We start from the raw sequence: 22,953 nt of genomic DNA on the forward strand, positions 1-22,953 counted from the left end.
GTGAAGCCCCAAAATTCGTACAACGCTCAAAATATCCGAATAAACATTTTCCCGCCATTTATGGTTACTGTTTTCGACCTAGCTCAGTGGCGCCCCCAACGGTAATTTTACTTCCGAATTCTATTGCGATCATGACTGTTAGACAACGTTGCCACATATCATTTACCTAAAATTAGTTATTTATCAATAACTTTAATACAAAGAATTTTTTTACTATTTTTGCCATTATGTGTAACCACTTCTCTACCACACACCATTGAGTTGGTGCGCCAGTTTTTGAGCACGCTGTATAAAACTTTATGGAAAAATTAAGAAAATTAAGAGCTGAAACACTGGACGCCTGAACTATATAGTTTATTTCGAGTTTTAAGAAAAATAATACAGACTTAAAATTTTATCGCTGTAATCTCATAAAATGGTTTCTCTCCGCAAGCCAGGCGGAGTCCTACGCTCAAATAAATTTAATCGCCCTTTACTTGTCTACAATTGCCAAGTTGGCTCTCGCTACTTTTGTCAAAATGACACGCCAAAAATGGACACTGGACTTCCCCAACCCTCACGTTCAGAATCTGACGAACTGAGAACTCCCCGACGTAAGCCACCCGCCTTTTGACCTTTACCCCATTCCTAAATCTTCAGGACTTATCCCGCAACGCTATGTAGTAACTTTGATGATCCTACTGGTGGTAATAAACAGCTATGCAAATCGTGATACTCTAATGTACACCATTCAATATTTCGCGGAAATCAGTCAGAAGAAACACCTCTACAAGAATGTCACAATTGGACAACACTGCGAAATCCTACAAGACAATTACCACAAAACCTCATCACTTGTGCAAAACACGACCACAAAATTGGTAAAACTGGAGCAATCGTCAGTTGGAACGATCAACGCGATTCTCTTTGTGTCGTATCTGCCTACACACATTTTGGGAGGGATTTACTCGGACAGCCGCAGCCCCAAGCGAGTGATTTCGATCTCGACTTTAGTTACCTCAGTCATCAATATTTGCACCCCGGTGCTTATCAGTGCGACCAAGAGCAATCTCACGGTACTGAAGGTACTGAGACTACTCATGGGCATATCCCAGGGTGCTTTCCTCCCGGCTTCGACCACTCTGATGGCCCACTGGGCCCCAGTGCGCGAGAGAGCCTCCATATCCACAATATCAGTCTCGGGGTTGTACATCGGACTTATCTGTAGTAAAATTTGCACAAGTATTTTAGTTGAGTCGAGTGGCAGTTGGTCCACTCCGTACTACGTCTTTGGGGCAATGGGGATAGTGATTGCGCTCCTGTGGGAGCTTTGGGTGTTCCCGAACCCGGAAAAAGATCCCCGGATCACGCCGGAAGAGAAGGACTACCTGGCCGTGGAACTGCGTAAGTGGTACTGGGGTAAACTAGAGTTCCTATATTGGGAGAGTTGGGACACTGAATGTCAATTTTCGAAATTTTGTTTCATTTACGTCGGTTGGAATGTGTAAAAAAACAAATTGGGATAGAAATCAGTGGTGTTACACTGAAATTTGAAGAAAAGTCAAATAAATTTGTCAAAAAATGTTTCCATTTTTCGTCGACTAACTGTGTTTAGAAATGGTTTAAACTGGCAGTCGTCGTCAATTCACTATTTTTTTATATGAACTCCAAATTTTAAAAGAGATTTCTTTGCAAGTACAAGAATTTTACGTCTAAACTCTTCATCACAAACATTTTTTCCTTAACTTTAAGAAATGGTAATCGTCGATGAAAGAGAGAGAAATTGAACCTTTCCTGCCAAGTTTTACGTTTATTATTAACAAGCATTTGGAAAAGTGGATTGTCTAAATAATGTTATGTACAAAGTCTATGAGATTTTGGGAATTTGTCTATGCATTTATAAAATATGTAGGTACTTGAACCCAAAACTGGTTCTAATTTTTAGAAAAGCTGAACCTGTCGCTGCTTGGCCGCCTTTAGCATCTACGTGAACTTTAGATTCTCTTTCAAATTATAAAGATATTGGGAATTCACGATTTTGTTACGTTTTTCATACGAGAACATCTTCAATATCATTTTTTAGAAAATTTAAAAAGACGACAGGAAATATGAAAGGTTCTTGATGACCAATTTTTGGGACGAGATGTTTAACTAAAAATTTTGACTGAAGAAAAGCATTTTTAGCATTGAAGAATGTTTTAAGTTATGTATTTAATATTAAAATAAATATCGAAAAATTTCAGAAATGTGAACATTAATATTGGTAGGTATTCAATTATTTTCTTTTTTTAAATAACAATCCCAAAATTTCTACGTTTTCTACGTCCCTGGTTAAATTTGACGTAAAATTATGTCATTTTATGTATTTGACAAAAATGATAACCTTGAAATTATTTTCGACATAAACCTCTGACATAAGTTACTAAAAAAAATTTTAATAAAAAAGGATAGAAATATATAGAGTTCCTTTATTGGGAGAGTTGGGACACTGAATGTCAATTTTCGAAATTTTGTTTTATTTACGTCGGTTGGAATGTGTAAAAAAACAAATTGGGATAGAAATCAGTGGTGTTACACTTAAAATTTGGCGAAAAGTCAAATAAATTTGTCAGAAAATGTTTCCATTTTTCGTCGACTAACTGCGTTTAGAAATGGTTTAGACTGGCAGTCGTCGTCAATTCACTGTTTTTTTATATGAACTCCAAATTATAAAAGAGATTTCTTTGCAAGTACAAGAATTTTACGTCTAAACTCTTCATCATAAACATTTTTTCTTTAACTTTAAGAAATGGTAATTAGCGATGAAAGAGAGAGAAATTGAACCTTTCGTGACGAGTTTTACGTTTATTATTAACAAGCATTTGGAAAAGTGGATTGTCTAAATAATGTTATGTACAAAGTCTATAAGATTTTGGGAATTTGTCTATGCATTTATAAAATATGTAGGTACTTGAACCCAAAATTGGTTCTAATTTTTAGGAAAGTTGAACCTGTCGCTGCTTGGCCGCCTTTAGCATCTACGTGAACTTTAGATTCTGTTTCAAATTATAAAGTTATTGAGAATTCACGATTTTGTTACGTTTTTCATACGAGAACACCTTCAATATCATTTTTTAAAAAATTTAAAACGACGACAGGAAATATGAAGGGTTCTTGATGACCAATTTTTGGGACGAGATGATTAACTAAAAATTTTGACTGAAGAAAAGCATTTTTAGCATTGAAGAATGTTTTAAGTTATGTATTTAATATTAAAATAAATATCGAAAAATTTCAGAAATGTGAACATTAATATTGGTAGGTATTCAATTATTTTCTTTTTTTAAATAGCAATCCCAAAATTTCTACGTTTTCTACGTCCCTGGTTAAATTTGACCTAAAATTATGTCATTTTATGCATTTGACAAAAATGATAACCTTGAAATTATTTTCGACATAAACCTCTGACATAAGTTACTAACAAAAATTTTAATAAAAAAGGATAGAAATATATAGAGTTCCTATATTGGGAGAGTTGAGACCCCGAATGTCAATTTTCGAAATTTTGTTTTATTTACGTCGGTTGGAATGTGTAAAAAAACAAATTGGGATAGAAATCAGTGGTGTTACACTTAAAATTTGGCGAAAAATCAATTAAATTTGTCAAAAAATGTTTCTATTTTTCGTCGACTAACTGTGTTTAGAAATGGTTTAAACTGGCAGTCGTCGTCAATTCACTATTTTTTTATATGAACTCCAAATTTTAAAAGAGATTTCTTTGCAAGTACAAGAATTTTACGTCTAAACTCTTCATCACAAACATTTTTTCCTTAACTTTAAGAAATGGTAATCGTCGATGAAAGAGAGAGAAATTGAACCTTTCCTGCCAAGTTTTACGTTTATTATTAACAAGCATTTGGAAAAGTGGATTGTCTAAATAATGTTATGTACAAAGTCTATGAGATTTTGGGAATTTGTCTATGCATTTATAAAATATGTAGGTACTTGAACCCAAAACTGGTTCTAATTTTTAGAAAAGCTGAACCTGTCGCTGCTTGGCCGCCTTTAGCATCTACGTGAACTTTAGATTCTGTTTCAAATTATAAAGTTATTGGGAATTCACGATTTTGTTACGTTTTTCATACGAGAACATCTTCAATATCATTTTTTAGAAAATTTAAAAAGACGACAGGAAATATGAAAGGTTCTTGATGACCAATTTTTGGGACGAGATGTTTAACTAAAAATTTTGACTGAAGAAAAGCATTTTTAGCATTGAAGAATGTTTTAAGTTATGTATTTAATATTAAAATAAATATCGAAAAATTTCAGAAATGTGAACATTAATATTGGTAGGTATTCAATTATTTTCTTTTTTTAAATAACAATCCCAAAATTTCTACGTTTTCTACGTCCCTGGTTAAATTTGACGTAAAATTATGTCATTTTATGTATTTGACAAAAATGATAACCTTGAAATTATTTTCGACATAAACCTTTGACATAGGTTACTAACAAAAATTTTAATAAAAATGGATAGAAATATATAGAGTTCCTATATTATCCCAATAAAGGAACTCTAGAGTAAACGACCAACGGTACCAACAGTACCATGCGTTGTAGGGGAAATCGTTGACCACCGCCGTAAGGACATCCCCTACCGTGCCATTCTCACCTCCTTCCATGTCTGGGTTTTGATAGTGGCCTTCATAGCGTATCGATGGATTGGCAATTTTTTCGCCTTCACCCTTCCTGAGTACTTGGAGGTTGTTCTCAAGTACAACGAGAGGGAAAGTTTGCTCATTTCCTCACTCCCGTTCCTCCCCATAACAGTCATTCTAATCCTGTCAGGGTTCCTGTCGGACTGGATCGTCCGGAACGGCTACATTAACCTGATAACAGTCCGGAAAGTCTTCTCCACCATTGGTACCAACTTGCATTTTCTCCCCCACCCAAAATAAATCAACCTTTAAGGAATGATGGGGCCCCCCATTTACATGTTAACCGGGTCATTTGCCAGTTGCAACCGATTTGCAGCCGTGGTCTTGTTTGTCCTAGCTCTGAGTCTCATGGTTTTTACTTTTTTGGGACTTTACTTAATCACGCTGGATTTGGGACCAAACTATGCGGGGTTTACGACAAGTCTCACCAATGGACTTGGAAACATTTCGTGGGTTTTTCTTAACAAAGTCAAAGATATTATTGCACCGGATGTGAGTCTAGTGTTTGATAAGGTTACATTTTTGCATTTGTTTGTAGAAAACTGTACTACAGTACCGGAAGCTCTTTTGGTTGTCGATGGTTATAGCTGTGGTCACGAACACGATTTTTATGATTTTTGGTACCACCAAGGTACAGGCGTGGAACAAGCCTTTGGTTAAAGGAAAATAAAGAGATTTCTAGGGCTAGCGAGTGTTTCATTTGTGTACAGGGTCTGTAACTTTTTTGGTAATTGAAATAATGCTAAGCTGGTTTTATTATTTTATTTTAATTTTTTTATTATTTATTATTTTATTTTTTATTTTTATTATTATTTTATTATTTCATTATTTCATTATCTTTATGAATTTTTATAGGTCTATCTTTTTTCGTTTCGAAATTATTCAACTTTTAATTATAAATTTTCAATTTTTGAAAAATCACTGCAAAGTCGCCTGTAAATATTTTTCGGCAAATTTGCAGCAGAAAAATTCAGAACATTTTTACTTGAAACACGCAGATAATGTACAGGGTGTGCCAAAACGCAAAAAGTTGAATAACTCTTTTTTTTTTCAAATGAAACATCCTGTATTTTTTTTCATGTATCGATATAATTTTTGATAATCTTTCTAACGAGTTTAAAGTATTTTTCAAAAAAATGATTTTATTACAAAAAAATTGCTCATCAAAAATTAATAATAAAATAAATAAAAAAAGAAATTTTTTATCACTAAGAAATGTTTCAAATTTGCTCAAACCGCATGTCATTAGAAAGCTTTTAAAAAATGTTATCAACACGTGTAAAAAAATACATGGTGTTCTATTTGAAAAAAATGAGTTATTCAACTTTTTGCGTTTTGGCACACCCTGTACGTATTATCCGCATGTTTTAAGTAAAAGTCGACTAGTTCCTAAAACTACAGGGTATTCTGAGTTTTTCTATTGCAAATTTTTCGGAAAATATTTAAAGACGGCTTCGGAATGATTTTTCAAAAATTGGTCATTTTATTAACGAAAAGTCGAATAATTCCGAAACGAAAAGAGAAAAACCCATAATAGTTTATATAAAGTTACATTATTTTGTTGCGTAGAATAAAATTATGCAAACATATATAGGCTGTTCCATTTAAAAAAATGTAAGTTTGGTTCACTACCCTGTATACAACATCCTGTGTAAAATAAAAATATTTTTAGTTTGTAAACTTTTAGTCGATCTATCGAATAGTCAAAACGGCATGGCAATATTTCAAATAATAAAAAAGTTATAGACCGATTATGCATCCCTGGGTCGCCCGGTATTTATTTGAACGCAGGATCCTTGTTATTTTAGGAAGTCAAAATAAAAAATAATACAATTTAATTGCAAGTTTAATTACAAAACTTTTAAAAACTCATAAAACTTATCTGATTTAGGGAGAAGAGTGGTTTATTATAACATAATTAATATAAGTTACTTATAATAATTATTAATTATATTAATTAATATAAGTCACTGGTATTTTAAAAATGAGACATAAATACATCTTTTAGCAGTTTATTAACATTAATAACCAGTTGAATTTACAACATTACTATTTGGAGTACATGGAGGACCAATACAAAATAAATATGGATTGGCTTCTGAAATTGAATTTTTATGATGTATTAATTTAAGTATTTAATTATAACATCTACTTACCTCGTATTTGGCGGCCAGTAGGATTTGAACACACGAACAAGAAGTAAGTGTATAGTAAATAGAAAACAAAAACGAGCTAAAAGTTGGTTTTATTAATTATTTTAACTATGATTTGTTTTTTTACCATTTTTATTAACGATGTCATATTAACTGAAACTAACTTATTTCAAAAATGGTTCGATTTTTATATCCACAATTTAGCCTTGCAAATTTTATAAAATGATTTATTGTTATTTAAAATATTGTTTTGATAAATTCGATAAAAAGCAACCATGAACTTAAAAACGTCTAAAGTAGACTTTTATGTTTATCAGTTTTTAACTTTAATGTAAAATATGAATTTAAAGACGTCAGTCGTAAATTTTTTTGTTATTATAATAATTATCGCTTATCAATTAACTTAATTTAACATAAAATTAGTAGCCAAGGGTACAACACAAAAGTTTTTTTCTTTACACTATCTCACAAAGAATCATCCTCTTTAATATTAAACTTGGGGATCTGCACTTTGTAGTAGGCATTTTTTTTTATTTAAGCAAAACACTCTACTTTATAAGTTCATAAATTTTAAAAATTAACAACTTGTTTTAGTAAATACTAAAACATTTTCTGTAAATTAATTTTACATATTTTTTGACATAAAAAAAGGTCAAAATATCGATTTTGTAAAATAAAATGTAACGTTAAAAAATTTGTTAATTAAAATAAACATTTTAAGATAAAGAAAAATTTCTAAGGAGCGGTTTATAGAAACGTCATTAATTTAATTCGCAATTAAATGCGTGATCACGTGATCTAATTGAAATACTTTGGTTGGTCCATTCACGTTGTTAACTTTTAACATTGCAATTAACTTTAATTGAGTTTTTTATAAAGCGGCTTTTAGTAATTTTTTTTAAATTACTCACAAAATTTCACTGATTACCTAAAAATTTTCAATTTTTACATTAACGTTGTTGATACCATAAAGTTGATAAGGACAGTTTTTTTACTTTTTGTGGTAATTTATAATCGAGACACATTTACATTTCGAAAAAGTTTAGTAGAAAATATTTGAAGAACTTTAAACAATTGAAAATTTAAACATTTTAAGATAAATGAAGAAAAATCTCTGGCTGTCCGTTCTGTAATAATTAAACGCTGTCAAAGATATATTTTTTATACAAAACACTAACAATGTTTCATTAATTATTTAAAAAAAAAATATTTTTACATTGACGTTGTTGATACCATAATGTTGATACGGTCATTTTTTACTTTCTGTGATAATTTATAATTGAGACACTTTTACATTTCGAAAAAGTTTATTAACTAAAAATGAACAAAATTTTCTTCACATGGCGGTTCAATACAAAATAAATATGGATTGGCTTCTGAAATTGTACTTTTATTTGTTATAATCAAAATATTTGCTTACCTCGAATTTGGAGATTAATAGGATTTGGAAAAACGAACATTAAGTAAGTGAGTAGTAAACAGAAGACAAGAATAAGCTAAAAGCTACGTTAAAAAAAGAAAAAAACTAAAAGTTTCCATGAGATTTGTTTTCAATTTTTACCATTTTTATAAACAACGATGGTTGGTTTAGACTAACCGAAGCCAACTTACTTGAAGTTGGTTTGTATTTCGTTATGTATATGTTACTTTGACTTGCAAATTTCACGACCTAATTTGTTATTTAACGACTGAAATAATAAATTACCAAAAAAATAAAACACAGTTTTACGTGTTTTGTCATTTTATTATTAAACAAAGTAACCCCCACCACCATAACAATTTCCAAAAATAAATATTTTTACTAGAAGAAAAACAATTATTAGCCGGACTTTTGGCCTCCTCCTGAGCTCCCTCCACTGGAACCTAAAGTTTGCAAATTTTAAACCAAAAACAACAAATTTATAAATCGTACCTCCTTTACTTCCCCCCGAACTACCACCACTTGAACCCCCTGAACTCCCACCTCCACCTAACTTTTGTTGGAATTCGTGGGCCATTTTTTTTAAAGAGTCAGCAAAAGCTGAAATTTTTCAAATAAGTTTGTACAAAAACCAAGTTGAAAAAAACTTACATCCTTGGCAAGTGTTGATGACACACACCAGCAAAGCAGCCACCAAGAAAACCTAAGAAAGTGGCAACAACTCTAACTTATATGAAATATATACTTACTTTGATCAATTTCGCCATTTTTTCCACAAATTAAACCCACATTTTTCAGCAAAGACTTATATACCCACGAGTCGTTTTGCATAATTCTTGCTATCTATTCCGAAATTTTTGAAATTGTAATTAAATGACCCGCTTAATATTTTATTTGCCAATTTTAAATAAACTGTGCCTTAATATCGCCTTTATGGTGTTTTGGAAAATTTCTATACAGCCAGTAGATCGAGGCGACGGAGGACTATAAGTTAGGAGACGAAACGAGGTACAAAATTGCAGGATTTTCAGAACCCAAAAAAATAGTACGGTAGAGAAAAAATGAGGGCGTTTCGAGCGCCAATCGTTTTAAATTAATTTAAATTCAACCACTTCACTAATTACTTGGAAAAATGCAACAATGATAAGCTTAGCCCTCTTAACAGACTGACGATTAAAATTTTCATAATAAGAAACATGAGGAAAAAAATACTTAAAGAAACATTCGTTGTTCGAATGTTTTCTTTGTCACTAGAAAAATTAATACCACAGAAGTCTCAGGACAAATAACATAATCGTTCAGTTTTAGCTGAGCATCTAAGGAGGCTCTTGATTATCTTAAAGCTTCCGAGTTACGTTTGATTACTTATTTAATAATAAAAACTGCAAGACGTTCGCTTTTATTAACTAGTTTAAACTATTAAACAAAAACAGAAAACAGTTCAGTCTACAGTTTGACCAAACAGTGCTTTCGCAGTTGCAAAATCTCCATTTGCAACATATGTTCCTCCCTCATCTGTCTCAACTTCTCCTCAGCTTCTTCCTCCTGAATCTTGAGACTCCGATCGTGCTTTTCTTGCATAAGTCGCAACTTGAGAGCGTGTTCTTCCAACAAACAGCGTTTTTGCAACTCTAACAACCCCTCTGTGACTAAATTCGGCGATTCTGCAACCAAAACATGCGGCGTTTCTTCCATCAATAAATTCGGCGATTCTTCATCTACCAGTATATCCGGCGATTGTACAACACGTGGAGGCGAAGCCTCCACTTTGACGTTCTCCAATTCCAACACTGTAATTTCTTAGCAAACAAATACTATTGTAGTTATAATAAATACAGTATTCACCTTCTCGGTGCCCCTCATCGTTCCCAATAATTTTTTGACGCGCTTTCCGTTTGACGATTTTTTTAATATTGCATAGTTTGTTTCTGAGCACGTCGACACTCCGGGGGTTGTCCCGGTTGCCGGTTATGGCGTTAAACTCGCGCGTTATTCTTCTCCAAGCCTCTGCTTTCGCCTTATTCGAGCTGGACCCCAGTGGTTTGGGCTCGATTTGGCTTTTGTATTTCCTGGTCAGGAAAAGTAGAGTTGAGACTTCGTTTTTGGTGAAATTGGCCGCTCGAGACCGCGGTTTTCTCTCGTCCATTTTAAACCAGGTTTAAAATGCGGTTAACGCCCCAAATTGCAAGGTTTAACTAAACGTGGTTCAATAATGGATTAACTTTAACCTCGCTTTCACCAACCGGTTCAGGAGTGCGTTCCAAATCAGAGTCATAATCAAATCGAACAATTTTTTTTAAACAATGAGTATTGCAACTCAAACGGCCTCTATACAGGGTGTGCCGTCTAAACCCCACATTTGAAGTATTGGGAATTCTAATAATGATAGTCATCTGAAAATTTGTACACAACCTTAATCTAGTAGGTACTGCTCAATGAAAATATTTTCAAAATTGCGACACTTCCGGTTAAACCGGAAGTCGTTTTAATTTCCTTATATATTTTCTAATGCGTTTTTGGATTATTAGAGTTATTTTAAGATAGTTATAAGCTTTCCCTATACTCAAATTTAGCTGTTTACGAAATATTTAGAGTTTTTTATTTATTTTTTTTAGATTTGGACCTTCCACTTTAAAAATCGATAACTCTGTCATTTTGAAAAATTTGAAAATATGTTTCAGCTCATTTAAAAGAGAAAGTCTAAATCTTTCCCTTGTTGCTTCCAAATTTCTAAAAAAAAAACAAAATTTTTACGCTAAGTTTGTTGAACTTTAAGCACCCATAACTCTTTTTTTTTCAAATAAAATACCATAAGTTTTATTTAATAAATTTAATAGTTTTCAAGTTACAATAACTCTTTATTGGGATTAAGGCCTTTTCTCATAGGTTGACAGAAATAATGTGAGAAATTAAAGTTTTTCAAAACAACATTTAATGAATTTATTTTGTTTTCACGTGACGGATAAGGTGAACACAATTTTGAACAGAATTTGACGTTTATGTTTAATCAGAGATGTTTCTTGGGCAAACTATGCAAAAATAGCTATGGTTAGTAAGAAATTTTCTACAAGGTCAAAAAAAAACAACATAACTTGAAAATTATCACAGATAGGTATAGGGTATACTAATACAAATAAATGCAGAAAACAATCCTCCTCCACCTATTAAAATAAAAATTAGAAATCCCATTTAAAGAAATTAAGTTATGAGTACTTGAAGTTGCCCAAACTTAACCTTAAAATTTTTGGGTTCATTAATTTTTTTTCCAATGTTGAACACACAAAAGAACAGATTTGGCCTTTCTCTTTTATTTCCCCAAATATGATTTCGAAATCTTTAAAACTAAGAGAGTTACCGATTTTTTAAGTGACAGGTGCAAATCCAAAAATTTTCAAAAAATCCTAAATATCTCAAAAACGGTCAAACTTAGGTATAGGGAAAGCCGATAAAAACTCCTTCAAAATAACTCAACCAATCCAAAAATGCTGTAAAAATGTAGAATTCTATTTAAAATAAGAAAGTTGATAGCGACTTCCGGTATAAGCGGAAGTGCCGCCATTTTGAAAATATTTTCATTGAGCAGAACTCAACGGATTATGGCTGAGTACTAACTTTCTATACTTCTACTAATGTGGGGTTTAGACGGAACAGTCTGTATAAGAAATGAACCAGAAAAAAACGCATAATTTATTATTTGAACCAATACATTTCATAAATCATTTCCTGTACCATTTAATTTGCAAATGCAAGCGCCCATGTCATTGCATTGCCCTCCAGCCTTCCGCTCCAAATTGCACAGTCGAGCACAGTTGGAATGGTCAAACATCATTCTTTTGGTGTCCCGGTTATAACCGAGTGCATCACATGGTGACAACTTCGAATTGATTATTTCTGACTTGGGGTGACCACAAACGAGGCAAAGCCCCATCACTAGTGTGACAACTACCCGAAAATTCATCTTACTTCACTGAGGGAATAATGAAAAACAAGAAATGAAGAGATAAACTTTTATTTCATAATTGATCTGGGTCAGATGACTCATATGAGATAAAAATGTTAATGATAATTGATAACATAAATGATGGGTACAGACGACTTGTACAGACGCACCAGAGGCGTAGCAAAATAAATCCGAAAAAAATTAATGTAAGATCCTAATACTGTATAAAATTTTCTAGACTCATTCAGCCTGTGCCTAAACTAAATAATGTTTTCGTAACAAAGAAGACACATTAATGTGTAACAAAAAAACAATATATTTTGTAAAAAATTAAAAGACAGAAATGTAAATAATTATTCAGATCCCTTGTGCACTTTACTGCGGTGCACCTGCAACTGCTGCTTCGTTCTGAACCCCTTCTCACATTCGTCGCAATCAAAGTCCTTCACATTGAGATGAATTTTCAAATGAACATTCAACTGTTGCTTAAACGTGAAACTCTTGCTGCAAAATTCACACTCAAACTGTTTATACCCCGAATGAACTAGCAGATGATTCTGCAACTGCTGCTTAAATTTGAAAGTCTTATCGCAGAGGCCACACTCGTGGGGCTTGATATCACTGTGCATTTTCATGTGGTTCCTCAGGTGGAGCTTTAATTTGAACTCTTTATGGCAAACACTACACTCGAACTCTTTTTCATCGCAATGGACCTTCTCATGGTTCTGCAGCGTTTGCTTCAATTTGAAATCCTTGCCACACACGCAGCAACAAAACGGCCTCTCATTGCTGTGCACCAAAAAGACATGTTTCTGCAACTGGTGCTTGAACTTGAACCGCTTCTCGCACAAGAGGCACTCGAAACTGTGGCTTTTGTCGTGACTTCTCACATGCATCTTTAGCCAATTCCTCCGTTTGAACTTTTTGGGGCAGAGTTCGCACTCAAACGGGTGATTCTTGATGTGGTTCATGACGTGAACTGTTGCTGCCTCGGCGAGACTTGACAAAGGGCCCTAAAAGCACTGATAAGCAACTAAAAGAGTTACTTGGATGGGACTGACATTCTAAGGTTATGTCAAATAAACATGAGTTTAGGGGGCCGAAGGCCCCATAAGGAGGGTTCAGCAAAACGACCGGCTTCTACTTAACGTTTATTCAAGTTGCGTTTTATACAGTTTCATTGATTTTATTAAATATTTACAATCTTGTGTGAATAGACGGTCGGTAACACAAAGGAATCTTTTTTACCGACTCACAACTAATTCAAAATAACTTTAATTAATAACTATTTACAATAAGAATGGTCGATTTGGTCGTTTGGTTCGACTTTAATCTCCCCCAGCTCAAACACCGAGTGCTCGTCCAAGTCCAGCGGCTCCACCTTGATGCACTCCTCGAAAATATTCTCCGGTAGTTCCCCCGCGTTTTGTATATCGTCCGGATCAACGCCTACGTACTCGGGTCCGGTCAACTTGAGGGGGTCCTCCCTCGTGCAGTCCCCCACACTCACACTGCCCCCAAAAACACTCACGTCGACCTCCTCGATCTGGAGGTCCAAATTGCGGCTGGGGACGTGGTCCGGGTTCAGCGGATCGTCCACCGGGAAGCCCAGTATGAAGTGGTCCGAGCACACCGTCACCTGGTTGTCGCTGCAAGCCCTGGTGAACCTCTTCCAAGCGTGGAAACGTGTCCAGTTCGTCTCGTTGCGCTCCAGCGTGAAGAAGTGCTTGTTTTTGTGGACGTTGTCCTGGTTGTGGCACGAGCGCACGTCGCACTCGCGGACGGTGATGGGGGCTTGGGGCAGGTTCAAGGTGGGGATCGCCCTCGCATTGAGGGTGTCTGGGACTGTGGTCTCTCCGTAGTAGTCGGTCTTCTGGAAATGCATGGAACAGACGCGCTCGCAACGCGCTGGGGTTCTCATGAGGAGGATTTCCTCCCATAGCTTGCGGATGCACATCAGTTTTTTGGGACCACCGGCGTCGAGGGTGCTTACGGAGAGGTAAGTCGTGTCTTTGGGGGGAAATGGGTGGAAAGATAGTAAGGGGTGGGTTCGGCTGTTGGTATGGCAGTTTGAAACCGAGCAAAAGTAATTATCTTTCATTTTTTCATAGATTTCAACAGGTTTTTGCCAAAAATGCGAAAGAGAGGTTAAGTGCACTGTTGACAACTGTCACAATAAAATCATAAATTAATAATAATTTCAACCAATTTAGGCCGAGGATTAATAATAATTAATTTAATCATGGTCGTAATATATTAATTACGTGCATCTGTGGTGGTTTTTGCACAATTTTTTCGTAAAATATTAGGGTACGTTCCATAAAATTGTGCTAGTGTCACTTGGAATAACGGATCCTTGTATCTCCTCTTATCTGTATCACTGAATTAATAATCTTTCAGTATTTTGTAATTATGTAATTATGTATATTTCATAATCATAAACGAATTTTTTGCTGAACAGCTCAATTAGGTCATTCAATTTTTTTTACAAAAAAAATTGTTTAAGTGTTTATTATCAGTTAGTTTATTCGTTAATTGCAAAATTTTCAAGTTTTTATATCGTGATAAGTAACGTCTAATAAGAATTTTTTTATTATTTTAATTTTTAAAGACTTGAATTCTATTTCAAATTTTTTAGAAAAATTTTAAATTAAGTATCATGTGGTGATAAATTTATTGCCAAAAACGCACCAATTAAACCCCGATAAAGTCATGTTTTTTATTAAAAAGGTGTTGAAGCCTTATGTTGACACGTGGATATATTGTTTCCTTTAATAAAGTATTCAAAAATTGTTACTTTCCATGTTGCGTTTTTGACAGATAACAAATCAGTCTTTCAACAACACATAAATAACAATCAAGTCACCACATATCTGTCGTTTGTCAATTACGGCAGTTGTTTTCCCAGCCGCCTCCCCCAACCGACCAAAATTTCCACATATAGCCCGACCTCGCGTACTTAAAAATAAATCACAAAAAAGCCGAATAATTTACACCGAGTAAATAAATAAATAGACAATGACGTCACTTGTCAACATTTTGGTAGCCTCTGTTCCACCCCCCACCAGTGCGTGTTTTGTCCAGTGACGTCTTGTGCAGTTTTCTCGAATCGCGTCGATTAGCTTCACGCTTTGTTACCCCATCGTCGAATACGAATTTTTGCAACAAAACCAATCGATACACCGTGCAAACGACTCATTTTCCCAATCGAAATCGCGAAAAAACCGCGAGTAAATTCCGGTCTAGTGTGCAGTGCTGCTGTCATTTTCCTTCCCGATCCAGAGTGCTGTGAAAAAATTTCGAGAGGGTTGCGATGGTTGCCGTTTTTTAGCATCGTTTTCGGGGAAAACGTCGATTTTTTGGTGAGTTTTCCACTGTTTGTTTTTGCGCAAAGTGGGCCAGTGGGCGGGGTGATATTTTGGGAGCAAGTCGCGACGAAAATACTCATTTATTCGTGAATTCGGTATTTTGGGACGAGGCAGTGGCGTACGCGGATTTTTGGCAAAGGGGGCAATGTCACGTGACTGCGTTAATAGACAGATGACGGCCATTGTGTGACGTCATTTCAGTGTCATGTCGTCCAAGCCATGGGGGGCCTTGCCCATCGTCCGGATAAACACCATAATGAAGAGTTCTTCAGAAGCGGAAAATATCAGTCGGGAGTCGTCGTTAATGATGACGAAAGCCGCCGAACTCTTCATTAAAATGTTGGCCCAGGAGGGCTATAAGTTATCCGCCACGGGTAAAAAACTTGATTACAAACACTTGTCAGAAGTGGTCAATCGGGATGAGAAATACGAGTTCTTGCAAGATATCATGCCGAAGAAAATCACGTATGCTGAGTACAAGAAAATGCAAGAGGGCCAACTGAACGGCGCCGAAAATCACCAAGAGATTTCAAGCGATGAGGAATCCAGCAGCAACTCGAATAGTGAATAAATTTTTGATTTTTCAATTTTTGTTTGATTTTTTTTCCAAGTTCAAGATTAACTGGCACGTGGCTGCTTGCGTGTAACGACTCTCCTCCTCCCCTATTCTTGCAAATACAGGGGTGGAATTTCCCCGGACGGTTATCGATTCGGACTTTCAAGGGCAGCGCTGCGGAAGTTACACCTGCTAGCCCTTTATTTATTTATTGTGGTGGCACCACTGACACAAAAAACCCTAAAGTCTAGCCCACTATGACCTTAAAATGCCTACAAGAAATAAACCCATACAGAATAATGCCCACAAAGAATAAACCCCACGTCGAAAAAATTCACATGAAAAAACCTAGGTACACGGAAAAAAGCTCACAAGTTAAGAAATGTATTGTGAAAAAAACCCACATGAAAAGAAAACCACACTGAAAAAAGCCCAGACGGATAAAAACTCACATGGAAAAAAGCTCACACAGAAAATACTCACATACCTCAAGAAAGAAAGAAGTTCACTACTACTTCAATAACTTCATTTTACGGTATCTTTAAGAGTTACTCAAAAAATACACTATAAATATTTTACATTAACAAAAAAATCTTACTTTATCCCAAACGCTACGTTGTACACTTTTAATAAGATAGTTGGCGGCACACTGGCGGATCCAAAAATTGGGGGGGGGGCTTCAAAAAATTTTAGAATGGTGAAGGTTAAGCTATTGAATAAAACTTTTATTTTAAATTTATAAGTAAAACAAAAAAAATACAACAAATAAAATTAAGTTATTTTTGTCTAAAAAAATTGCTTGTTACCCTTTTGGATATCCTAATTCCTACTCTTGAATAGGACTGTATAAACTCATCCTAAATATTTTTATTGTTATCCGAATAATTTTATAAATTTATAAATCTAGCCACGTTTATTTTTCCGTGAGCTTTTTTCTTGAGGATTGTGGGCTTATTTCATGGATATACAGTTTATTTCGATAGTATAGGCCCACTCGATCCTTGATTGTGACATAACCGGCGATTGTTTGAAGAGCAGATAAGAGAATTGATCCAGATTTGGGTCTCCTTATCACCGACGTTTAAGGAAACGGTCTCAATGTTTTTTTTTGTTAAGAGCTCGTGATGATTAAGATGTTTCGTTATCACTGAAGGAAGTTAACAGACCCGGACGAGTCTGAACCAGCGGCGCTCCTTTTTCATAAAACTGGCGCCAAAATTCAAGCCAAGATGACCCTCTTATCCACTTCAAATCACACTTTTAGTTCAAATCCCTTCTAATCTTTGATTAAACCAACATAGCGATAAAGATTCTTTGCACAATAACTACACTTTACCCCCTCTTCTACGCCACTGCCTCCGTAAATGATAACACAAAAGAGTATTTAGAAGTGGCCCCAGTCTCTCGTATCAGACGACACATGTTCGTGTCCAACCTCCGTAAAAAGTGAATTTTTCTCCCATTTTTTTCCGTCCAGTGCTGTTTTTACCCATTTGATGCCAGTGTCGGCGGTTATCGGGGGCGGCTACATGATGTTGGACGATTTTCAGTTGGCGGTTAGTAAATTAATAAATCAGTCTTTTGTGCTCCTGTTTACAACAATAGCTCACAATTGAAGTAACTTTTGACGCGAAACGGATCGAGGATGGCGGCGAAAATCGATGTGACCCGATTTCCTTGACATTGCGACGCGATGGCGAAATCCGGGAGACTTTGATTTCGAACAAATGAATATTTCATGCACAGCCGACTTGATCCATTTCTTAATCTTTTGTTTTACGTATCTATCGGATAAGAAGGTAATTAACCGATTAGATTGGGGTCAAGACGCGTTTGAAATGTGAAACATTTGCAAACTATTTCTGTCAGATTGAATCAGGATAGGAAAACACTTGCGGTTGTTTTTACGCAAAAATCAATCCGGTGCAAAGTTTTCCGTCTCGGGCGGCTGTGAAAAAAACACCGCTCGTAAACAAACGAGTGCGTTGACACAAAACTGAAGAGCCTCCTTGATTTTACTTAATCGTTGTCAATTGTTTATTTCAAGGCCTACGACACGCGGTATCGCTTAATTGCTGAGAAATTGTTTGGAAATTGTCATTTTTCGGCGTTTCCGCGCAGCTATTTATAAAAATTCGGATGCAAAATTGACGTAAAATGTTTGATCGTAAAAATAAAATTAACCCGCAAAGTCAGTTTGCCAAGTTATTTGACATTGTCGTGTTGCACGTAGGTTACAGTAATAATTGTAATTAGTGATCCGTTTTAGAGGTATTATTACTTAATTATCGTGTTTTTGACGAAATTACGGCGCATTAAGTGTCTTTGACCCCGAGTGATAAGTGTGAAAAAGCGCGAAAATGCAAGTCTGAGATATACAGACAGTTGCAGTTTAAATGAACCATGGCTGTATTTTGTAAAGTAAGGCAATAAGGAAGCTAGAGCGTCGTCTGCACTGTCCCATGTCGGCAAGAAACAACGTTGGGGGAGCCACTGTCCGCGCGTCGAAGGAACCTACATGTTTCGGTTTGAAACTTTGCTAAGTTTTGACAAAGTGTCAAAACTGTCAATCAGGGCAGACGACGAGCTGAGCTAGCTTGGTGTTATTTGTCAGTTTGTGTAGCGGCGATTGGCTGTTGCAGATCAACCTCCAACCTCCGTGGCCGCATGGCACGTCAGCGCGCGCCAATCACCTGCCGGCATAGTCCGCCCCTCCCCCGCATGGGCCACGCCCACCGCTTGTCTAAATTTCGGCGGCAATTCAGTCGAGACTTACAAGAATGGCCGAGGACGCCATGGACACACCCCCGAAAGTGAATCTAACCCCGCACAGTGATAGTAAAGTGAACGGTGAGCATTTGCCCCTCATGGAGGACGACAAGCCGGCGTTGCGCGTGCAGTTCGACAAGCCCCAAACGAGCGCCACCAGCCTCTCGTCGAGCTCCAGCTCGAGTCTCGACCTCAGCGAGGCCGCGCCCCCCGACGGGGGCTGGGGCTGGGTGGTGGTGGTCGCCTCGTTCGTCGTCAACCTCATCGCCGACGGAATCACCTTCAGTTTCGGCGTCATCTTCGTCGAGTTCTTGAAATATTTTGGCCAAAATCGGGGAACCACCGCATGGATCGGGAGTTTGTTTATGGCCATGCCGCTGCTGTCGGGGCCCATAGCCAGCTTCCTAACCGACCGGTACGGCTGCCGGAAAGTCACGATCTTCGGTTCGGTTTTAGCCTCGACGGGGTTTATTATTAGTTCAAGGGCTAACAGTATGACAGTTCTCTGTATTACCTTCGGTATCTTGGCCGGATTTGGTTTGAGTCTTTGCTACGTGGCGTCGGTTGTTATCGTAGCCTACTATTTCGATAAGAAGAGATCGTTCGCGACAGGGCTGGCGGTGTGTGGAAGTGGCATAGGGACTTTTATTTTTGCTCCTTTCATCCAATTCCTGCTCAATGAGTACGGTTGGAGAGGCACAACCTTGATTCTGGCCGGTTTATTTCTGAATCTAGCGGTCTGTGGCGCGGTCATGCGCGACTTGCCATGGACTTCTAAAAAACTCAAAAATCTAGCTAAAGAAAGGAAACGAAACCGAAATTTGAAACGAAAAAAAGGCTCGTCAGCCGATTCTTTCTCAGTTAGCAATAGCACAAACACGGCTAGTGGCCTTCAACCAATCGGGGAAACGAACGAAGATCCCGACACGACAGCGCCCGATCGGCTCTCCTCGTCACTCGTCAATCTACCAACCTACGTCCGCAACGGCGAAAAAGTCCCCATTGAAGTTATCGAATTGTTATCACAACACAAAAACGTCTACAACGTCCTTCTAGCCAACTACCCGAACCTCCTGACGCCCTCACGGAGTTTCAGCGACTCAGGGCGTCTCAACGAGGCCTACTTGAAACAATTGCCACAGCCCCCCACGACCAATCAGGACGCGGCTTACTTATGGTGGCTGAAAAGAAACCAAATATCCCCACCGCGCAACCCTAAAAGTAAACTACCAACTGCGTTTTTAAAAGATTTGCGTGTGCATAGGTTATCGGTGACGTACCGCGGCGCCATGTTGAATATCAATCGGTACCGACTTCGGGCGAGTTCGTGTCCCGACATTTACAGGAACAGTATGACCACCATTGCGAAAGAAAAATCGCAGTGGTACGCCGGATTATGGGATTTCTGGGATTTACTCGTCGATATGTTCGACTTTTCACATTTCGCCGATGTGAAATACCTGCTTTTTGCCATTTCGAATTTTTGTTTGTACACCTGGTACGACGTACCCTACGTGTACTTGACTGACCACGCCAGGAATTTGGGATATTCGGAGGAGGACGCCTCACTGCTGATCTCCATCATTGGGATCATCAACATGCTGGGCGAGGTGAGTTTGAAAAAGGAAATTTTTGTGTGTTTTTATTAGCTTTTTTTATTTGACTTGCTTTGTTGTCTGTCTGTCTGTTTCATATTTTTCGAGCCAAATTTGAGAGGGTTCCTGTTGTCCGAATGTATTGAAATTTCGCATACTTACGTAATCTACATGACAAGGCAATTCTATAAGTTAATGGGGTGTTAAACTTTTAGGTTAGATTAAAAACCTCATCTTATACCAACATACACGGTCAGTGTGTACGGTATGGCGGTACGATATTTTGGTAGAAAAACAGTATATTTTCTTTTCAGTACATTTTTTTAAGTAAAAGCTTAAAAACATTTTTTATCTTTTTTTTTCTGGAAACTGAGGTTAGGGCTTGTTTTGAAGGTGATCCTGGGCTGGGCCGGGGACCGGTCGTGGGCCAACGCCAACATCATCTACGCCGTCTGTATGGGGCTGTGTGGGGCGGTGACGGCGATCGTGCCGCTCATTGACAGCTACTGGTCTCTGTGTGTCATTTCCGGTGCCTTTGGGTTCTTCATAGCAGCGAATTACTCTCTCACGTGCATAATCCTCGTTGAATTGATCACTTTGGACCGTTTTACCAACGCTTACGGTTTGCTACTGCTGGTCCAGGGCGTGGCTAACCTCATCGGCCCGCCTCTCGGAGGTAAGCTCCTCCCTTTGGTGTGACCACGTGATGATTGTCGCATTGCAGGTTGGCTGTGCGACCAAACGGATAATTATAATTTGTCGTTCTACTTGGCGGGGCTGTTTATAGCCCTTTCGGGGCTACTGTTGATCGTCATGCCCTTCGTGAGGCGCTACAAGCGCTTCATGCGACGCAACGAAGACTTCGAAGAGACCAAATTCCAGAACATCATCGCGGCGTGTCTGTCGAAGACGGTTCAGAAGCCGGCCGCCGGTGGCGCTAGTCACATTTAATAATCACAAGTGAACTTAAGTTTTTTTAGGAGTTTGATGTCATTTTTCGACTGCTTTTTTCGTGTTGTTTCGTCGTGCATGCGTCCTTAGACGAGTCGAAAGTTCAATTAATTAATCCGTAGAGTTTTCCGAATCTCAGGTTCAAAATCGTAGGGGAATGTTACTTCTTGTATATAGGCTGTGTTGATTAGACTAGCCGTAGACCAGACACTGATATACAATCATGCACCATTCAATTGTTATTTTTTAAAGTTTGTTGTTCGGTGGGTGCGAGGGAGGTTTCGGACGTGGGCCGAAGCGGAAATTTTACACGACACGGGTCCGAAATGTCCGAACCCATCTGAATTATAAGCATAGCTGTGATTCGAAGTTCGAGTTGTTTTTTTACGATTACGAATAACTCAAGCGAGTATTTTTATTGATTATTTATTTTTCCTCCTAGGGTCTGTTTACGTTCCCGATAGTACAACATTTCAAATACTAATCGACAGTATTTCAACTTGAGTTACCTTTTCAGTATCGATTCTCATTATTTTCGATCTCTTGGTCAATGAGGGCCAATGTGGCGATAGACCTAGCTACTGTCCTCTAACAACGCGGCAAAAAAGGACGGAATAAATGGCCTTCATTGACCAAAGAATCTACGAAAACGTACCTTATTTTCGGTTTTGTATATATTTAGTGTCCCCGTCAATAAATTCATGCCTTTAGGTACTCTATAAGTAGGAAATCTCCAATACGATTAGGTCCCACGTTAAAAACGTTCTAATAAACCTAATCTATTTTAATTTGGGGCCATTCGTTGTTTCATAGTTTTTAATATCTTTACTGTATTAATATCGATAGAGTAAATAAAACTATTCAAATAGCAAAGCACGCCTTTTCACTTGGAGGAATTTACCCCAAACATATTTTATAATAATAAATGAACAGCGGAATATTTTATTTGGTCACATTTTTTCATTCAATTAACACTGGCACTGGAATATAACCTCAACTAACCAGAAGAAAACCCAATTTTTTCCCTTAATAAGTCTTGAATCTCGTTCTCCGAGAAAATAGAGATATGTAGTAGTGTGTTAAATATACAGCCACTCGGACAACAAACGTCCTTAGATTGCGGGAACAGCATAATTCCCACAACTGCGTTTTCGCAATAGACGGGTAACCCAGTGTCCCCACCGCAAAACTGCCGCTCTTCAACCAGTCTGATGTTAGAACCCGTCACCTGCAGGCTTACAGGTACTACCCCATGTGAAACCACGAAGCCATCGTATCTGTAATTTACCACCAACTGGCAGTTTTTGGTCAAGTCTAGGGAGCCGTTCAGTGTCTTGACTGCAGGAATTGCGGCCGCATTGACCTTATAGGTGAAAATCAAGGCTTGGGTTAGTTCCAGTAAAGTTATTTGACGCAGCGAAGTAATCGTTTTGATGTCTTTGCAAAAGTTGCGAATGTGGCTTTTATCAACTTTGTGTATGTTAGTGGCAGGTAATACACACACTTGGGAGACTACCACGGT

General features: G+C 37.2%; 6 protein-coding genes and 1 long non-coding RNA gene across 11 annotated transcripts; 3 read left to right on the top strand and 4 right to left on the bottom strand.

The window, feature by feature from the left end:
- The first annotated feature begins 460 nt into the window (after positions 1 to 460).
- LOC659111 (sialin) lies at positions 461 to 5,366 on the top strand. Its single transcript, XM_064357606.1, has 5 exons — positions 461 to 593; positions 640 to 1,383; positions 4,582 to 4,884; positions 4,933 to 5,171; positions 5,218 to 5,366. The coding sequence occupies exons 1-5, from the start codon at positions 533 to 535 to the stop codon at positions 5,347 to 5,349; spliced, it is 1,479 nt and encodes a 492-aa protein (XP_064213676.1). The 5' UTR covers positions 461 to 532; the 3' UTR covers positions 5,350 to 5,366.
- Positions 5,367 to 6,677: 1,311 nt separating this feature from the next.
- On the bottom strand, positions 6,678 to 7,109 carry LOC135266567 (uncharacterized). The gene is made up of 3 exons (XR_010334686.1): positions 6,960 to 7,109; positions 6,836 to 6,911; positions 6,678 to 6,777 (listed from the first exon to the last, which is right to left on the bottom strand). It is a non-coding gene; the product is annotated as an uncharacterized LOC135266567 (long non-coding RNA).
- Positions 7,110 to 8,555: 1,446 nt separating this feature from the next.
- LOC103313939 (uncharacterized) lies at positions 8,556 to 10,516 on the bottom strand. 2 transcript variants are annotated; one of them, XM_008198511.3, is made up of 5 exons: positions 10,098 to 10,516; positions 9,002 to 10,042; positions 8,904 to 8,955; positions 8,745 to 8,852; positions 8,556 to 8,695 (listed from the first exon to the last, which is right to left on the bottom strand). In XM_008198511.3, exons 1-2 carry the CDS (start codon positions 10,396 to 10,398, stop codon positions 9,699 to 9,701), a joined length of 645 nt encoding a protein of 214 aa, XP_008196733.2. In that variant the 5' UTR covers positions 10,399 to 10,516; the 3' UTR covers positions 8,556 to 8,695; positions 8,745 to 8,852; positions 8,904 to 8,955; positions 9,002 to 9,698. The 2 variants fall into 2 exon arrangements, with proteins under 2 accessions (XP_008196733.2, XP_064213594.1); XM_064357524.1 differs by having other exon boundaries at positions 9,002 to 10,051; positions 10,098 to 10,511.
- Positions 10,517 to 11,925: 1,409 nt separating this feature from the next.
- On the bottom strand, positions 11,926 to 14,695 carry LOC107398497 (uncharacterized). The gene is made up of 2 exons (XM_015982719.2): positions 13,254 to 14,695; positions 11,926 to 13,205 (listed from the first exon to the last, which is right to left on the bottom strand). Exon 1 carries the CDS (start codon positions 14,291 to 14,293, stop codon positions 13,478 to 13,480), a length of 816 nt encoding a protein of 271 aa, XP_015838205.2. The 5' UTR covers positions 14,294 to 14,695; the 3' UTR covers positions 11,926 to 13,205; positions 13,254 to 13,477.
- LOC135265257 (zinc finger protein 157-like) lies at positions 12,546 to 13,255 on the bottom strand. Its single transcript, XM_064357464.1, has 3 exons — positions 13,239 to 13,255; positions 12,727 to 13,191; positions 12,546 to 12,696 (listed from the first exon to the last, which is right to left on the bottom strand). Exons 1-3 carry the CDS (start codon positions 13,253 to 13,255, stop codon positions 12,546 to 12,548), a joined length of 633 nt encoding a protein of 210 aa, XP_064213534.1.
- LOC658744 (monocarboxylate transporter 12) lies at positions 14,057 to 22,304 on the top strand. Of its 4 annotated transcripts, none has more exons than XM_015982718.2 (4): positions 14,057 to 14,191; positions 18,759 to 20,495; positions 20,874 to 21,156; positions 21,205 to 22,304. In XM_015982718.2, exons 2-4 carry the CDS (start codon positions 18,897 to 18,899, stop codon positions 21,429 to 21,431), a joined length of 2,109 nt encoding a protein of 702 aa, XP_015838204.1. In that variant the 5' UTR covers positions 14,057 to 14,191; positions 18,759 to 18,896; the 3' UTR covers positions 21,432 to 22,304. The 4 variants fall into 4 exon arrangements, with proteins under 4 accessions (XP_015838204.1, XP_015838203.1, XP_008196730.1 ...); XM_015982717.2 differs by lacking the exon at positions 14,057 to 14,191 and adding an exon at positions 14,888 to 15,554; XM_008198508.3 differs by lacking the exon at positions 14,057 to 14,191 and adding an exon at positions 16,999 to 17,672.
- On the top strand, positions 15,766 to 16,131 carry Chrac-16 (Chromatin accessibility complex 16kD protein). Its single transcript, XM_015982549.2, has one exon. The coding sequence runs from the start codon at positions 15,766 to 15,768 to the stop codon at positions 16,129 to 16,131; it is 366 nt and encodes a 121-aa protein (XP_015838035.1).
- Positions 22,305 to 22,953: the final 649 nt, after the last annotated feature.

Source organism: Tribolium castaneum, chromosome 6 (genome assembly GCF_031307605.1).
Source record: "Tribolium castaneum strain GA2 chromosome 6, icTriCast1.1, whole genome shotgun sequence".
NCBI lineage: Eukaryota > Metazoa > Arthropoda > Insecta > Coleoptera > Tenebrionidae > Tribolium > Tribolium castaneum.

Excerpts from the sequence above, each read along its gene's own strand:
- LOC659111 (XM_064357606.1), top strand. The coding sequence starts at position 533 with ATGGACACTGGACTTCCCCAACCCTCACGTTCAGAATCTGACGAACTG. Across the intron at positions 1,384-4,581 it reads CTACCTGGCCGTGGAACTGC|GGGAAATCGTTGACCACCGC; the intron begins GTAAGTGGTACT and ends CATGCGTTGTAG. Across the intron at positions 5,172-5,217 it reads AAGATATTATTGCACCGGAT|AAAACTGTACTACAGTACCG; the intron begins GTGAGTCTAGTG and ends ATTTGTTTGTAG.
- LOC103313939 (XM_064357524.1), bottom strand. The coding sequence starts at position 10,398 with ATGGACGAGAGAAAACCGCGGTCTCGAGCGGCCAATTTCACCAAAAAC. Across the intron at positions 10,052-10,097 it reads CGATGAGGGGCACCGAGAAG|AAATTACAGTGTTGGAATTG; the intron begins GTGAATACTGTA and ends TTGTTTGCTAAG.
- LOC135265257 (XM_064357464.1), bottom strand. Across the intron at positions 12,697-12,726 it reads CATCTGCTAGTTCATTCGGG|CAAGAGTTTCACGTTTAAGC; the intron begins GTATAAACAGTT and ends TGAATTTTGCAG.
- LOC107398497 (XM_015982719.2), bottom strand. The coding sequence starts at position 14,293 with ATGAAAGATAATTACTTTTGCTCGGTTTCAAACTGCCATACCAACAGC.
- Chrac-16 (XM_015982549.2), top strand. The coding sequence starts at position 15,766 with ATGTCGTCCAAGCCATGGGGGGCCTTGCCCATCGTCCGGATAAACACC.
- LOC658744 (XM_015982718.2), top strand. The coding sequence starts at position 18,897 with ATGGCCGAGGACGCCATGGACACACCCCCGAAAGTGAATCTAACCCCG. Across the intron at positions 20,496-20,873 it reads TCATCAACATGCTGGGCGAG|GTGATCCTGGGCTGGGCCGG; the intron begins GTGAGTTTGAAA and ends CTTGTTTTGAAG. Across the intron at positions 21,157-21,204 it reads CATCGGCCCGCCTCTCGGAG|GTTGGCTGTGCGACCAAACG; the intron begins GTAAGCTCCTCC and ends GTCGCATTGCAG.